The sequence below is a fragment of the Pygocentrus nattereri genome, chromosome 6 (genome assembly GCF_015220715.1).
Source record: "Pygocentrus nattereri isolate fPygNat1 chromosome 6, fPygNat1.pri, whole genome shotgun sequence".
NCBI classification, from domain to species: domain Eukaryota; kingdom Metazoa; phylum Chordata; class Actinopteri; order Characiformes; family Serrasalmidae; genus Pygocentrus; species Pygocentrus nattereri.
This window is the reverse complement of record NC_051216.1, coordinates 19,379,537-19,396,849: the sequence shown is the minus strand read 5'-3', so window position 1 is coordinate 19,396,849 and position 17,313 is coordinate 19,379,537. Positions and strand designations below refer to the sequence as shown.

General features: G+C 40.6%; 1 protein-coding gene across 2 annotated transcripts in view; it reads left to right on the top strand.

Annotated features, from left to right (window-relative positions):
• The first annotated feature begins 291 nt into the window (after positions 1-291).
• The window catches only part of LOC108424245 (up-regulator of cell proliferation-like), a 31,485-nt gene continuing 14,463 nt past the window's right edge, over positions 292-17,313 (top strand). The window contains exons 1-3 of one of the 2 annotated variants that reach the window (XM_037539309.1): positions 292-375; positions 12,329-12,404; positions 15,965-16,015. In XM_037539309.1, the coding sequence (XP_037395206.1) occupies positions 12,377-12,404; positions 15,965-16,015 (79 nt within the window). In that variant the 5' untranslated portion in view covers positions 292-375; positions 12,329-12,376. Of the gene's footprint in view, positions 376-7,433; positions 7,502-12,328; positions 12,405-15,964; positions 16,016-17,313 lie in introns of those variants that run through there. The other variant, XM_037539310.1, reaches the window with a different exon arrangement.

The following is a 17,313-nucleotide window of genomic DNA, read 5'->3' as shown; positions in this document are numbered from 1 at the left end:
AGTTTATGACTTTATTTCTTTATTATTTTTGTAGGTGACGAGGACAACACAGTGGATGTGGGAATGGAGTACATAAGACAAGGAAGTGAAAGAATCTTAAACTTAAATCTTTCTCTTTGTTCCATTAAACAAGATCTTGTTAAACTCGTTAAAAACTGCTCCAAATACTTTGTACAAATACTGACTGCATGCAAAAGTTACACTAAGCCCTTTGTTCCAGTAAACAAGAATTATTGTGTTAAAAACGTCCAACTTCTCCAAATACTTTCAGTTTCAATGTATAAATACTGACTGCAAGTATGACACTACCTTCAGTAATCAGGAGCAGTGGCAGAACTTGGATCAGACTGAGAATCTGCAATGGACTCATTTCTGGTGAGCAAGTACTTGATTTTCATACTTTTATCCATTAGGTTTTAAATGACAATGGAAAGCCAAACATGCTGAGATTATTTGAGGGCAGTGTAACACAGAGTGATGACAGAATTCCAGGCGTTGCAGATAAATAAGGTTTACTGATAAACCGGTCAACAAAATCCAACAAGGGGAAGAGTTCAAGCAAGGTGTCAAAACCAATATCCAAAAAACAGCAAAAGTACAAAAACGGAAGACAAAAGAGAGGTAGTCAAATACAGAAGCACAGAAGGTCATAAACGTGGTCAATCCAATAAACATACAAGCGAACGCTTAGTAATGTCAGTGAAACAATGCCAAGTCTAAAACCCGGACTTTTGTACTCTCAGCTATTACGATTCACAGGTGAAGATAGTTAGAAGTCAGGTGATTGTGAGTGCTGATCAGTGTTGCCAATTTGGCGACTTCGTTGCTATACTTTGCGACTTTTCAGACCCCTTTTTACAACAAAGCGACTAGCGACAAATCTGGCGACCTTTTCTGGTGTTACTGGAGACTTTTGGAGATTCTGAGGTGAACATACTTGTTCTTCAGTTACTGTCCTCAGCGACCAACGGGTCCCACAGCACTCACAGTGCTGAGTCTCACAGTCAGAGCAGGTCCACACCGCTCCACGGCCACACTGCAAATGAACTGTGCATGCCCAAAGCCGCCGCTGACCCCGCTCCCTATTTACAGAGCGGGATGTAAATATAAAGAAAAAAAATATTAAAATAAAAAAATATATTAAAAATAAAAGCATTTCTAATATTAAAACCGGTGTTTCTAATAAGAGCTATAGCCACAAAGAGAGCCATTCCAGTTCTAGATCTAAACGGTCTAGCCACTCTTCTATTTTGTTTGCACGCCTCCAAGCTGAGGCAGAGAGAGCAGCACTGGTAGCTCGTGCTGCATCCTTAAAAGAAAAGCACACTTTGGAGGAGCAAGTAGAGGTGCTAAGGAGGAAAAAGGAACAAATGGATCTTGATGCGGACTTGGCTGCTTCCACTGCTAAACTGTCAGTGTTAAGGATTTATGGAGCATCAAGTGTCATCTCAGATGGAATGGAGTCCTATTTTGAAAAAGAAACCAAACAAAAGGCAGTCTCCATAACAAGAAAATCAGAGGAAAATCCAAATCCATCTACAAGACAAAAGGTTAACAAAAGGCTTCTTGATATTGATGCATTGATTTCACAACAAGAAATGCAAGATGACACTGAAAGTGGTCAGAGAGATCCTCTTGGAAGTGAGTCACAAAGACATGCCAATAAAATAGGTGTTGCACAGAAGCCACAGTTGCGAGAAATGCAGTACCAATTATCAAACGGAGAATCTCAAGGCCATATCCATGAACCAATCATACGACCAAGGAGACCACAAATGCATGAAGGACAATCACAACCAACTGTTCAGGAAAACAGTGAGAGTGCTACTTTACACTTACTTCAAAGACAAAATGACATAGCAGAATTGCTAATACAACAGCACAATTCACATCTGCTTCCTCCAAGAGATGTTCCAATCTTTGAAGGTGATCCTCTGCAATACAGAACATTTATTAAAGCCTTTGAATATTGTGTGGAGGAAAAAACAAGTAGCAAAGGGGATTGTCTGTACTTTCTGGAAAGGTACACTAGAGGACAGCCACGTGCATTAGTTCGCAGCTGCCAGCATATGGCTCCTGAAAGAGGCTATTTAACAGCTAAAACGTTGCTTCAACAGCATTTTGGACATGATGCTAAAGTTACATCTGCATATTTGGAAAGAATGCACAACTGGCCAATGATAAAGCCTGAAGATGTTAAGGCTCTCCAAGCTTATGCCTTATTTTTGCGTGAGTGTTGTAATGCAATGTCTGATTTACAATACATGCATGAACTGGATATGCCAGCAAATATGAAGACAATTATAATGAAGCTCCCCTACAAATTGAGAGATAAATGGAGAGTTTACGCATGTAACCTTATGGAAAAACATGGACGCCGGACACAATTCAGTGACATTGTTGCTTTCATTGAACGTGAAGTGAAAATAGTGTCTGACCCAATATTTGGTGATATTCAGAACACCCAAACAGGACCAATCAATAGGCCTGTAAACAAAGGAAAATTACAACTCAAACCCAAATTTAAAGGAGACAGTTTTGCTACCACTGTTACACCTATTGACCTGCCTGTATGGAAAACACCTAGACAAACAAAAGTTCTGCCAGGGAACAACTGCTTATTTTGTACCCGAAATCATGCATTGAAGCAGTGTGCCCAGCTGGAAAAAATGAAGCATAGAGAAAAAATGTCCTTTCTAAAGGAAAAAGGGGTCTGTTTTGGTTGCTTGTGCATTGGGCATGTAAGCAAGGATTGCGATAGGCGCTTAACTTGTGAGATTTGTAACCAGAATCACCCAACTATTCTTCATATACATCTCACATATAAGGCAGATAAGGCGGTCAACACAAACACTGTAGCCTTAAATGATCCAGCATTGGATACCGCACTTGTTTCTGCGCAAGCATGTGATCATACAGGGGTCGGGAAAGGTCATGGGATTTTATCCATCCTCCCAGTACAAGTAAAATCCAAAAGGGGAGACAAAGTCATTCAGACTTATGCATTCTTGGATCCAGGTAGTACATCTACCTTTTGCTCTGAAAGCTTAATGGCAAAGTTGAATTTGAATGGAAGAAAAACTAAAATCTGTTTACTAACTATGAGCCCGAAGACAACAGTTTCTAGTTATATTGTGAATGGATTAGAGATTTCAGGTCTTCATGGCAAACAGTTTTATGACCTTCCTGAAGTCTATTCGCAAAGGAAAATGCCTGTGAGCACAGCCAACATTATCCAAAGGAAGGATCTGGCTAAATGGCCTTATTTGGATGGCATTTCCATTCCTCACATTCAAGCTGATGTTGAGCTATTGATTGGTACCAATGCTTCAAAGCTGCTTGAACCATGGGAAGTAGTGAATAGCCATGGGGAGGGACCCTATGCAGTGAGGACCCTATTGGGGTGGGTTCTTAATGGATCACTGGGAGAGGGTCATAGTAAGCCTCCTGATGTTGATTGCCCAACTCTCACTGTAAACAGGATTTCTGTGGAAACATTGGAACAAATGCTGAAAACTCAATATGAACATGATTTCAATGAAAGGGCATCAGAAGAGAAAGAAGAGATGTCAAGAGAGGATCTGAAATTCATGAACATCATGAAAGAATCAGTGAAGCTTGAAGCTGGACATTACAGTTTGAAACTACCCTTTAAAATGGATGGTGTTGTCATGCCAAACAACCTCTGTGTGGCTAAACAGCGCATTTCAGGATTGAAAAGAAAGTTTGAAAGACATGAAATGTTCCATCAGGAATATACTAAGTACCTTAATGAGCTCATTCAAAATGGTTATGCTGAACAGGTACCCCAGGATCAGCTGGAGCGTTCTGATGGTAAACTTTGGTACATTCCCCATCATGGAGTGTTCCATCCTCGAAAAGGAACATTACGTGTTGTATTTGACTGTGGTGCGGAATTCAGGAATACGTCCTTAAACAAACAACTTCTACAAGGTCCCAATCTTACTAGTTCTTTGTTGGGTGTTCTGCTTCGATTCAGACAAGAACCAGTTGCATTTATGACTGATGTCAAATCAATGTTTCATCAAGTTAGAGTTGCTGAGGATGAGACCGACTTTCTCCGGTTCCTGTGGTGGCCTGATGGCAACATTACTCAAGGAATTGTAGAGTATAGGATGACCGTTCATCTATTCGGAGCAGTATCCTCTCCAAGCTGTGCCTGCTATGCTCTTAGGAAGACAGCAGAAGACAACAAGCACATGTTTCCAACAGAGGTCATTGATAGTGTCCACAATAACTTCTATGTTGATGATTTTTTGAAGAGTCTTCCTTCTCAAGCTGAAGCCATCCAAATGGTCAAAGATCTTGCTGCACTTTGTCATAAAGGTGGCTTCCATTTAACGCAATGGATTAGCAACAATCGTGAGGTTTTACAAACCATTCCAGAGAAGGATCGATCCAAAAACTTGAGTGAATTGAATTTGGATCGAGATGAACTGCCCGTTGAAAGAGCCCTTGGACTTTATTGGTGTGTCCAGACAGACACCTTTAAGTTCAAGATGATGGAAAAGGAGCGACCACATACTAGACGTGGAATTTTATCGGTGGTCAGCTCAGTTTATGACCCTTTGGGATTTCTTGTGCCAGTAACACTTCCAGCCAAACTCATGCTACAGGAGCTTTGCAGAAAGAATTATGGCTGGGATGACCAGATTCCCCAAAGCCTCAAACAACAGTGGATAAAGTGGTTAACAGATCTTCAACAAGTAAATGCATTTAAAGTTGACAGATGCATCAAGGCACAGGACTTTGGACAACCTGATCATGCTCAATTGCATCACTTCTCAGATGCCAGCGAGAATGGCTATGGAACAGTGACGTATCTTCGACTACAAAACCAGAACAACATTCATGTTTCTTTTCTGCTTGGCAAATCAAGAGTGGCACCTCTTAAACAAATTACCATCCCTCGATTAGAGCTTACTGCTGCTGTCCTGGCTGTTCGAATAGATAAGATGCTTAGAACAGAATTGCAGCTTCCACTTGACAACTCTTGTTTTTGGACTGATAGTACTTCAGTTCTAAAATATATCAAAAATGAAGAAAAAAGGTTTCGGACGTTTGTAGCTAATAGAGTGTCAGCAATTCGAGAAGTAACAGATGTCTCACAGTGGAGATACATTCATACCTCCCAGAATCCTGCAGATGATGCTTCCAGAGGATTGAAAGTAGAGAAGCTAATCACAAACAAGCGGTGGTTAAAGGGTCCAGACTTTTTGTGGACAACAAAGGAGGAGTGGCCAGAGGTCAATTTGGATTGTAACCTTGTTCCTCAAGATCCAGAACTAAAAAGGGAGCACAGAACAAATGCTGTGATCATGGAAACAAATGCAACCAGCCAATTGATTGAATATTTTTCTGACTGGAAGAGGCTAAAAATTGCTGTTGCATGGATGCTGAAATTAAAACATGTCTTAATGGAATTGAGCAAGAAAAGGAAGGAATTGTTGGAATTGTCAGACCAATCCTGTGACATTCAGCAGGAAATGCAGAAGGTCAAAGCTGCATTAAGACCACAAAGCTTGTCCATAGAGGACCTTTCTGAAGCAGAAAAGGCAGTCATTCGTTTTTCTCAGTTTGAAAGGTTTAACAAAGAAATTATTGGACTGTCCTCAGGAAAAACGGAAGTGTCAAAAGGCAGCACTATCCACCGATTGAACCCGGTCCTGGAAAATGAATTGTTGAGAGTTGGTGGAAGATTGTGTAAGGCAGCAATGCCTGAAGAGATTAAGCATCCCATCATTTTATCCAAAGACCAACATATTTCCAAGCTTATTTTAAAGCATATACATGAACAGGTCGGTCATGGTGGAAGAAACCAGGTTCTGTCCAAATTGCGTGAGAAATATTGGATAACTCATGCCAATGCAGCAACAAGGAAAATTCTATCCAGTTGTGGCTTGTGTAGGAGATTCAAAGGAAAACTGGGTGAACAAAAAATGGCCGATTTGCCTGTTGAAAGGTTGACTCCTGATCTTCCTCCATTTACTAATGTTGGAGTTGATTACTTCGGGCCATTTGAAGTAAAACGAGGACGTTCCTTTGTAAAGCGATATGGTGTTATTTTTACGTGCATGGCTAGTAGAGCCATACATTTAGAAGTGGCCTATTCTTTGGATACAGATGCATGTATTAATGCCATTCGAAGATTCATTTGCAGAAGAGGACAAGTCTCTCATTTGAGATCAGACAATGGAACCAATTTCACTGGTGCAGAAAGGGAATTAAAAGAAGCATTGGCAGCTTTAAACCATGATAAGATTCAGAAAGTCTTTCTGCAGGAAGGAATCAAATGGAGCTTTAATGCACCTACAGCCTCCCATCACGGCGGTGCATGGGAGCGAATCATTAGGATGGTGAAAAAGATTCTTATATCCCTTTTGCACCAGCAGACTTTAGATGATGAGGGGTTACACACAGTTTTATGTGAAGTGGAAGCGATCATTAATGATCGCCCAATCACCAAATTGTCTGAGGATCCAAATGACTTAGAGCCTCTTACCCCCAACCATCTTCTTACTATGAAAAGGAAACCAGTCTTGCCTCCAGGGCTATTTGATAGGACTGATATGTATGGAAAAAGAAGGTGGAGACAAGTGCAGTACATCTCTGACCTTTTTTGGAAAAGGTGGATTACAGAGTACTTGCCTTTACTACAGGAACGACAAAAATGGACCAAGAAGAAACGAAATCTGGTGCCTGGCGATATAGTTCTGGTTGCAGATACCACAGCTCCTCGTAATTCCTGGGTACTTGGCAGGGTATTTAAAATATACCCAGATAAGAAAGGGCTGGTTAGATCAGCACAAGTACAAACCAAAACCAGTCTCTTGACCAGACCAATAACAAAACTTTGCCTTTTACTAGAGGGGTTATGAGGTATCGTATATAGGAACACATTTTGTATGTATATAGTTTGAAGTATGGTATTACTTTGGCTCCTTATATTGTTGTATTAGTCATTAAATTGTTTATGCCTTTTGTCATTAACAATTAGGGGCCGGTGTGTTGGAGCCATTTATGTTTTCTTTAAACTTATGTTTATTTTGATCGCTCACCACTTGGGGGCGCTGCTGGGTTTATAGGTGGCTGTAAGGTTGTAGTAGGGATACGGGGGTTGGCGAGGAAGTCAACAGTATTTTGACCGTATGGTTAGCGGGACATTTAAAGATCTTGAGCGCTGGTACTGCTGCTGTTGGATTATGTGCTACCTGCCAACTTAAGAACAATAAATGGATTGGTATATCCAAAGTTTCAAGAGGTATGGACTTTGTGGTAATTCCTGCTAAACTGAACGAGTCAAATCCGCTACCGCCAGCTCTCTTTCTCATTATGTGGTGGCTTAGGTCAATTTCGTTTGTTTTGTTTAAAAGTCACTACAATGTATAAATACTGACTGCAAGTATGACACTACCTTCAGTAATCAGGAGCAGTGGCAGAACTTGGATCAGACTCAGAATCTGCAATGGACTCATTTCTGGTGAGCAAGTACTTGATTTTCATACTTTTATCCATTAGGTTTTAAATGACAATGGAAAGCCAAACATGCTGAGATTATTTGAGGGCAGTGTAACACAGAGTGATGACAGAATTCCAGGCGTTGCAGATAAATAAGGTTTACTGATAAACCGGTCAACAAAATCCAACAAGGGGAAGAGTTCAAGCAAGGTGTCAAAACCAATATCCAAAAAACAGCAAAAGTACAAAAACGGAAGACAAAAGAGAGGTAGTCAAATACAGAAGCACAGAAGGTCATAAACGTGGTCAATCCAATAAACATACAAGCGAACGCTTAGTAATGTCAGTGAAACAATGCCAAGTCTAAAACCCGGACTTTTGTACTCTCAGCTATTACGATTCACAGGTGAAGATAGTTAGAAGTCAGGTGATTGTGAGTGCTGATCAGTGTTGCCAATTTGGCGACTTCGTTGCTATACTTTGCGACTTTTCAGACCCCTTTTTACAACAAAGCGACTAGCGACAAATCTGGCGACCTTTTCTGGTGTTACTGGAGACTTTTGGAGATTCTGAGGTGAACATACTTGTTCTTCAGTTACTGTCCTCAGCGACCAACGGGTCCCACAGCACTCACAGTGCTGAGTCTCACAGTCAGAGCAGGTCCACACCGCTCCACGGCCACACTGCAAATGAACTGTGCATGCCCAAAGCCGCCGCTGACCCCGCTCCCTATTTACAGAGCGGGATGTAAATATAAAGAAAAAAAATATTAAAATAAAAAAATATATTAAAAATAAAAAAAAGGACAGAAAACAAAAAAAAAACTAAACTAAGTAACGAATGCGGACTCATATGCGTGACAAATAGGAAGCAATTCTAAAAGTCTTATTTACGTGTTACATAACTATTGAAAGGCAAGTATTGATTATGAATATTACAAACTGTATTATTATCTGCATTATAATTTTTTTTTCACAGTCAATTATTATTGTTATTGGTGAAGATGAGCAAAAGAGCCTACAGAAAAATGTCAGATTGTTCTTACACCAATGATAAGAGATCATTCTACAAAACAATGTCAATGCATCTGATCTCACACACATGATTTTGCTACAAAGTTTGCTTTGTGTTCAGGGTGTACAATATTCAAATACAGGTACATCCAATCACTGCTAGGTGAAACATTACTTTGTACCACATATGCTCATCAAAACAAAAGAGTTTTATCCTTAATTCTCTGCTTTAGATAAAATCCAATATCAAAATTGAAACACAACCTGGAAAACATAAGTCTATTGCAAAATCTAAGCAGTCAATACTGTTTTCTATTTTCAAAGGAATATTTTTTCACCAACACACAAATCTTTAGATCTAAAAATAAAAATATCTCTCAGTTTCAACATTTGATATGTTGTCTTTGTTCTATATTCAATTAAACAGGATTTAAATGAAACATCAGTTGAATGAAACAACATTTAGCTACATTTTGTGCAGTGTCCTAACATTTTTGGAAATTAGGCTGTAATTAACGCATCAGTGTTATCAGGTAAAATTTGTTATTCGTGATGTTCGTACATGACTTCATGGTAGTCAACACATACATGGTGAAAAAACTGAATGGTAAATCACCACCTCACACAATGGGGTGATAAGTTAAATATTTAGCATTACTAAAGCATTACTTCCTTATGGGTTCATGATGCTTGTGGTCCTCAGAGTACAGTGTGGCAATATTCCTTTTTATTACTATTGCATACATGTTTAAATAATTGAGGAAAGCTTTTAATTAAGCAATCATATATTTTAAATTTTGAATCTGTGTTTTCATATAGTCTTGTAACTGACATCATTTCAAATGAAACAAAAAAATATTTATCACTTAATACTAAAATGCTTCATGCACATACTGCTTTGTAAACACACAACAGCAAAGCTGTAAATATACAAAATAGAATACATCCATTTTTGATACAAGAAAAAAAAGCAAGTGCATTAAAATATGTCTTATGTTCATTAGAACAATATATGAGATTTTACACAGCCATTGCTATATCCATTCTGAATGTTTTTTAGCAGCAAATAAACATTGAGGTAAAGGTATATTTTTCTTGTAACAAAAGACAAACAAATTAATATAAAAAATAATAATAGTCCCAGTTTAATGACCAGATCATCAGAATGTTCTTCTAGTACCATTTACTGACAGGAAAGGAAGAAGATTTTTTGACTAAACAAAAATACATAGTTTAAAACTTTTTAAAGATAGTTCTTTGGTGGTTAAAGCGGTTAAGAGTGCACGTGTGCATGCATACACAACTAAGAATCATTTAACATTTTTAGTGATCATAAGGGAAACCAGGATTCATAATTAGTTTACTTTTTTTAATTTCTTTAACAAATCTCCAAACAATTTTAAACAAACTTTAACTGAAAAAACAATCATGATTAAACTGAATTACGTATTCACTATTATTCAACCAGTCACTAGGTTGGACGGGATTACTCCCCATAAACACTTCAATAAGTACATTCTCCAGGACAGATGCAATGCAAATGAGCCCCCCATGCCCCATAATGTTTTATAGCGACATTAGCTGCCTTTTATGGAGCCCCTAATATGACATGGTGACTATTTTTCAATAAGCCATGGTCAAGAATTAATATATTGAGGCCATATGGCCACAAGAAACTTAAATCAACATATTAATTCATGGCCAAGCCTGTTATTTACTTTTACGAGTTGTGTGGAATATATGACATCGGTAACCTTTGCTTAACGTAAAGCTTTAGCAAAGCTAGCTAGTAAACCTAATAAAAGTATTTCAGAGCAGTTGAAACTGTTTAACTCTTCAAGGAATTTAAACAAAGGATCCTGCAAGTTGGAGAAGCAAGTTTGGCTAACAAATTGACACACTGGACATGGATGTCCAGCCAAAGATTATATATAACTTGACTCAGACTCAGAATACAGGGTGACATACAAGAGTGGAGGGAGGTGCACACAGGTGGATTATATCCTTAGCAGGAGATGCCACCTAAAGGAGATTGGAGATTGTAAAGTGGTACCAGGGGAAAGTGTAGCAAGGCAGCATAGGGTGGTTGTCTGTAGAATGATATTAGAAACAAAGAAGAGGAAGAGAGTGAAGACAGAGCCAAAGATTAGATGGTGGAAGCTGAAGGAGGAGGATGGCTGCAGGCAGTTCAGGGAAAAATTGCAACAGGCCCTTGGGGGTAGTGAGGAGCTACCTGAGGACTGGGAAACTACAGCTAAGGTGGTGAGAGAAACTGGCAAAAATGTGTTGGGTGTTTCGTCTGGTCAGAGGAAAGAAGACAAGGAAAGTTGGTGGTGGAATGAGGAAGTCCAGGAGAGTAAGAAGAAGGCAGCTAAGAAAAAGTGGGATAACCAGAGAGATGAAGGAAGTAGGCAGGAGTACTGTGAGGCTAGTCGCATAGCAAAAAGAATGGTGGCAAAGGCAAAGGCTCAGGCCTATGATGAGCTGTATGAGAGGCTGGACAGTAAAGAAGGAGTAAAGTGACAAGGCTGGACAAGATTAGAAATGAGCAGATCAGAGGGACAGTGAAGATGGAGCAGTTTGCCGATAAAGCCAGAGAGGCTAGGTTGAGATGGTTTGGACATGTGTTGAGGAGAAATAGTGGATATATTGGTCAAAGAATGTTGGAGAAGGAGAAGTAGAAGGAGAAGAGGTAGACCTCAGAGAATGTTTATGGATGTAGTGAAGGTGGACATGGAGATGGTTGGTGTAAAAGTAGAGGAGGCAGTGGATAGGGCAAGATGGAGGCAGATGATCCGCTGTGGCGACCCCTAAAGGGAGCAGCCGAAAGAAGAAGAAGAAGAAGAAGAAGACTTCGACATAATTGGCTAGAAGGACAGTTTAATGCAGGTGTGTGTAATGTAGGAAAAAGTCTGAGTAGTATGAGGTTGTTTAATGCACCACCGCTGCTCACCAGCTGCTGTAAGCACAAACTCTGGTTACAAAAACATTTTTGATATGCCTCCCTTTATTTACAGAAAACCAAACTCTTCAATTTCTTTATGATTAGGGTTTCAATAAATGATAAGAAATGCTACAAGGACAAAAAACAAAACAAACAATATATACAATAACACTAAAGAGAGGATGAAGCTTAAATTGGCCTCTTGTTTGCCAGCTTCCTATATTCAAATTTTTTGTACCTTATTTTCAGTTACATTCTGGTGCCTGCGCTACTGCTGCATCATTTAAGGTGGTATAGAAAACCTGGATAAGAAGCCAACTACAGCCTCATGCAAAGAAAAATGGAAGATAACATACAAGTGCTTTAGAATTGAATGCTTATTTTACATGTGGTAAACTGGTTAACAATGGTTAGTTTTTAAAAGTACTATGGCTACAGTAATGGTTTTCTCAGTGCATCATTTTCCCTGTTCCTGTAGTCTGCTTTAGCTCAAGCTTAAGCCATTTTATGTAAAACAGGTTTAGGACTTGGTAATCTACAAAATGGGTATAAAATGCAGTGTATACAAATGGGTTTACTGACTGAATCATAATTTTCAAACATTATTACACATGTCAGGAATATTACTACCCCTGGTACTTTCAATAGTCTATAATATCAGCTTGGAGCTAATTCACACACTGTCAAAACTCTAAGCTGCTCATCCATATCAGAAATTGCAAGTGACATGCCAGAAAATAAAGGGGAGTAATAAACTGGACAGAGTGTCAGGTCAAAAGTCACCCAAAATGGAAATACTTAAGTAAAGTACAGAGACTAACTACTTAAAAACTACTTAAGTACAGTAACGAATTACATTTACTTAGTTATTGTCCACCACTGTTGTCTACAGATACGTATGTAAAAAGGTAACACCAACAGAACCTCATGCTGAAGAGACATGGCCTCCGTCACAGAAGATCTTGAAAGTAAGAACTGAACTCTTGAATGAATTGAGTTTTTTACAGTAACAAATATACATTTTACTGCTGTGGTGTGAAAGGTGTTAATTTTACAGTCTGTGGTACAATGCATGACTTTATACTTATCCAAATAACTGTCAATAATGCTCTAAAAGTCATCCACATCTCCTGACAGTTTCAATAGATCATTATTGTAATTTGCTGTTTCCATATTTTATTCCAGTTAACTGCATGCAAAATAATGAATGACATGTCTCTCAGTCTCTAAAAACGAGTACAAGTACTGAAAAGTGCCCCCTGTGGGGACTCCATTGTCTTGCTGGTTGACTTAAACACTCACGTGGGCAATGACAGTGAGACCTGGAAGGGCGTGATTGGGAGGAACGGCCTCCCTAATCTGAACCCGTGTGGTGTTTTGTTATTGGAGTTCTGTGCTCACCACAGTCTGTCCATAATAAACACCATCTTCGAACACAAAGGTGTGCATAAGTGCACATGGCATCAGGACACCTTAGGCCGCAGTTCGTTGGTCGACTTTGTAGTTGTGTCATCGGATTTGAGACCATGTGTTTCGGACACCCGAGTGAAGAGAGGAGTGGAGCTGTCAAGCGATCACCACCTAGTGGTGAGTTAGATCAGATGGCGGGTGAAAATACCTGGCAGACCCAAATGAGTTGTGAGGGTTTGTTGGGAACGTCTGGCAGAGGAACCTACCAGAAAGAATTTCCACATCCGACAAAGCTTTGACTGCATACTGAGGGAGGCCAGTGACATCAAGTCCGAGTGGGCCCTGTTCCGTGCCTCCATTGTCGATGCGGCGGATCAGAGCTGTGGCTGTAAGGTCGTAGATGCTTGTCCTGGTGGCAATCCCCTAACCTGTTGGTGGACACCTCGGGTAAAGGAAGTCGTCAAGCTGAAGAAAGAGTGTTATTGGGCCTGGTTGGCTTGTGGGACTCTGGAGCCAAAAGACAGGTACCGAAGGGTCAAGCGGGTCGCAGCTTAGGTGGTTGTTGAGAAAAAAACACGGGTGTGGGAGGAGTTCGGTGAGGCCATGGAGAAAGACTATTGACAGGCACCGAGAAGGTTCTGGCAAACCGTCAGGCGAATCATTAGAGGAAAGCGGTTACTGACCAACACTGTATACAGTGGGGCTGGGGGGCTGCTGACTTCGACTGGGGATCTCATTGGACAGTGGAAGGAATACTTCAAGGATCTTCTCAATCCTACCAACAATCCTTCCCCAGAAAAGGCAGAGCTTGGAGATCCGAGGGTCCGTCCATCGCTCGGGCTGAGGTAGCCAAAGTGGTTGGAAAACTCCTTGGTGGCACCAGGGGTGGATGAGATCCGCCCGGAATTCCTGAGGGCTCTGGATGTTGTAGGGCTGTCTTGGCTGACATGCCCCTGCAACATCGTGTGGACATCTGGGGCAGTCCCCCTAGAATGACAGACTGAGGTGATGGTTGCACTTTTTAAGAAAGGGGACTGGAGGGTGTGTTCCAACTACTGGGGAATCACACTTCTCAGCCCACCTGGTAAGGTCTATGCAAGGGTACTGGAGTAGAAAGTCTGACTGATCATGGAACACTGGACCAGCTCTTGACCGTCAACTTATATCTCTCAACTGTCTTGGGAATGCCTCGATATCCCTCCGGAAGAGCTGGAGGAGGTGGCAGGGAAGAGGGAGGCCTGGGCCTCTTTGCTTAGGCTGCTGCCCCTGCGACCCGGACCCGGATAAGCGGTTGAGGATAGATGGATGGATGGATGTCTCTCAGTCACTCACCATAATCTCTAGACTCAAGCAAAGTCAAGCAAATTAAAAACTCAAAACAAAACAAGCACTGAGAATGGCACTGGCAGTGAAATATTCTGCATTATTAAACTGCAATTAAATGAAAAGGTACGGAGCCCCGCTGGTGATATTCTGTATAAATAAAAATAATTATTAACATGTGGGAACAAAATCCTAACTTAATCATCTCATTCCCCTGCCTTACTAAGTTGTGGCCACACATTAATTTTATTTATAGAGAATGTCACTGGCAGGGTTTCGTAAATAGGTGTTACTGAAGAAAATTTATGGACAGAGTGTCAGGGCGTGGCCGGGGTCAGGAGGGCATTATGTGTGGAGGCCGGAGGGTGGCGTCTCTGTTATTTGCAGATGATGTTGTTCTTTTGGCGGAATCACATGGATGCCTCCAGCATTCGTTGGAGCGGTTTGCAGCTGAGTGTGAAGCGGTTGGTATACGGATCAGCACCTCCAAGTCTGAGTCCATGGTCTTGGCCACTCCAGGTAAGGGGAAAGGACCTGCCCCAGGTGGAGGAGTTTAAGTATCTTGGGGTCTTAGACAGGCTGGGACAGGCGGCAGCAGTAATGCGGTCACTGTACCGGACTGTAGTGGTGAAGAGGGAGCTGAGCCATAAGGCAAAGCTCTCTGTTTACCGGTTGATCTACATCCCAACCCTCACCTATGGTCATGAGCTGTGGGTAATGACTGAAAGAATGAGATCGCGAATACAAGCAGCGGAAATGAGCTTTCTTCGTCGGGTGGTGGGCTACATGCTATGTGATAGAGTGAGGAGCTCAGTCATCCAGGTGGAGCTCAGAGTAGAGCCGCTACTCTTCCGCATTGAGAGGAACCAGCTGAGGTGGTTCGGGCATCTGATCCGGATGCCCCCTGGATGCCTCCCGGTGGGGGTGTTCCAGGCACGGTCTACCGGGACAATACCCCAAGGTCGTCCTAGGACCCGCTGGAGGTATTATATCTCCAAGTTGGCCTGGAAGCAGCTTGGGGTCCCCGGGAATGAGCTGGAGGAAGTTGTGGGGGACAGGGTCATCTGGGATTCTCTGCTATCCCAACTGCTACCGCGACCCTATCTGGACTAGCGATCAACGATAGTGATGATGATGATGATGATGATGATGATGATGATGATGAAGTAAATTTACTTTAAGAACACACTGTCCTGATTATTGGGATGGTGGTACTCTTATTATTTCATCTTGAAACGGAAAAGGTTTAAGTTCATTCACAGCCAATGTAAAACCTAATTTTTTAATTTGCTGACTGATCTCAGTATTGCTTGTAAATATTGATATAAAGGCAAAAGCTTTTATGTTTATATCAACATTTACAAGCAATACAGAGACTAATTATCTGACTAATTTATCAAGTTAACTGTTAGCAGCAAAGATAAAAAAAGCAAACAGTTAAATTTGCAGATTAATTTCAGTATTGCTTGTAAATCAGTCAGCAAAATTTAATTAAGTTAGCTTTTCTTAACTTTGCTGCTGACAGTTAACTTGGTAAATTAGTCAGATTAAATAGGTTACGTGGTAGCCTGAACCGAAAGTTTGATGAACCCAGCCACAGTAACTATGGGAGAAGGATCAGTGTTTTGCAAATAGTCAATTGCATAAAAAACCTTAACAGTAAGTTGAGTAGTTTTACTAAAGGAAATTATGATGTTCTGGTAAGAAAAGGTTTCATTTTCACATCAGCATAATATACTTTATATTTTAATGATGCTTGGATAATAATTAAATGCTTGTTGAATGTTTTTCATAGTGCAACCCCATGGATCAGGTTCTTTACAGCAGAATGTACAGCAACACAGAGGTGAGTTAATCCAAGATAATAACAGTTAGTAATAACACCTATTATAAAGCATAACTTTTATTATAACTAAGCATAATATTTATACTATTACTTTCTCAACAAATTAGCAAGTTAACGTTATTTGCTATATTAAATTCACTGCTTTTCAAAGTGTGTTTGTTGTTGGGTCATTTATCTGATGTTCATTTTTGTCTCCTCATCAAATTTCTTTAAAAAATTAATAAAGTCCTTTTGCTAAGTGTAATTCATTTTCAGAGTAAAAAAAATCAAGAAACATATACTTAATAGAAAGTTACACAAGCATCCAATATGATATACTTTTAAATCTGTCAGTATTCCTCGGCTGATAGTCCATGACTGAAGCACCCTTGAGCAAGGCACCTAACCACCAATTGCTAATTGCACCTAACCCCAAAAAGTGGGCGTCATGGATAGGGCTGCCCACTGCTCCGGGCAAGTGTGCTCACTGCCCCCTAGTGTGTGTGTTCACTAGTGTGCATGTATGTGGGTGTTTCACTGCATGGATGGGTAATATGCAGAGGTCCAATTTCACATTGTGCAAACACAGTGACAAATGGTTCAATTCAATTTAAGTTGTCCACTCTTTATTATTGTGCAAAATTGCTACTTCAATTCTTCCTTCTAATCATTAACCCAATGAGTTAAAGCTGTTTTTTCCCAACAAAAGCTTTTACTAAAGGAATTACTGACACTATAGTCCCCTTCAAAGAGACAGGGAACTGGCCCTGTGGTTGCCGGTGTGATCCCCAGCACCGACAGTCCATGACTGAGGTGTCCTTGAGCAAGACACCTAACACCCAATTGCTCCCCAGGTGCCGTGGATAGGGCGGCCCACCGCTCCGGGCAAGTGTGCTCACTGTCCCCTAGAGTGTGTGTATTCACTAGTGTGTATGTGGTGTTTCACTTCATGGATGGGTTAAATGCGGAGGTGGAATTTCCCCGTTTGTGGGATTAAAAAAAGTATCACTTTGGGGATCAGCGCAAGTTTGAAGATGTACAGCATCTGGTGCTGGTGATTTATTTTGTACTGAAGGCATGAATGCTAATTAGTATAACCCCATTTCCAAAAAGGATGGGATGCTGTACAAAATATAAATAAAAACAAAATTTGCAAATCATTTAAGCCCAATATTTAATTGAAAATAGTACAATAAGACAATAAAAAATGGCAGGCACAAACTTAGGAGTTCAGCTATCTTCTGGTTGAGAACGCTGACTCATGCTCACTCATGACCCTTCCCTTTGGGGTGGAATCAGACTGATAGGTTTTCCTGACC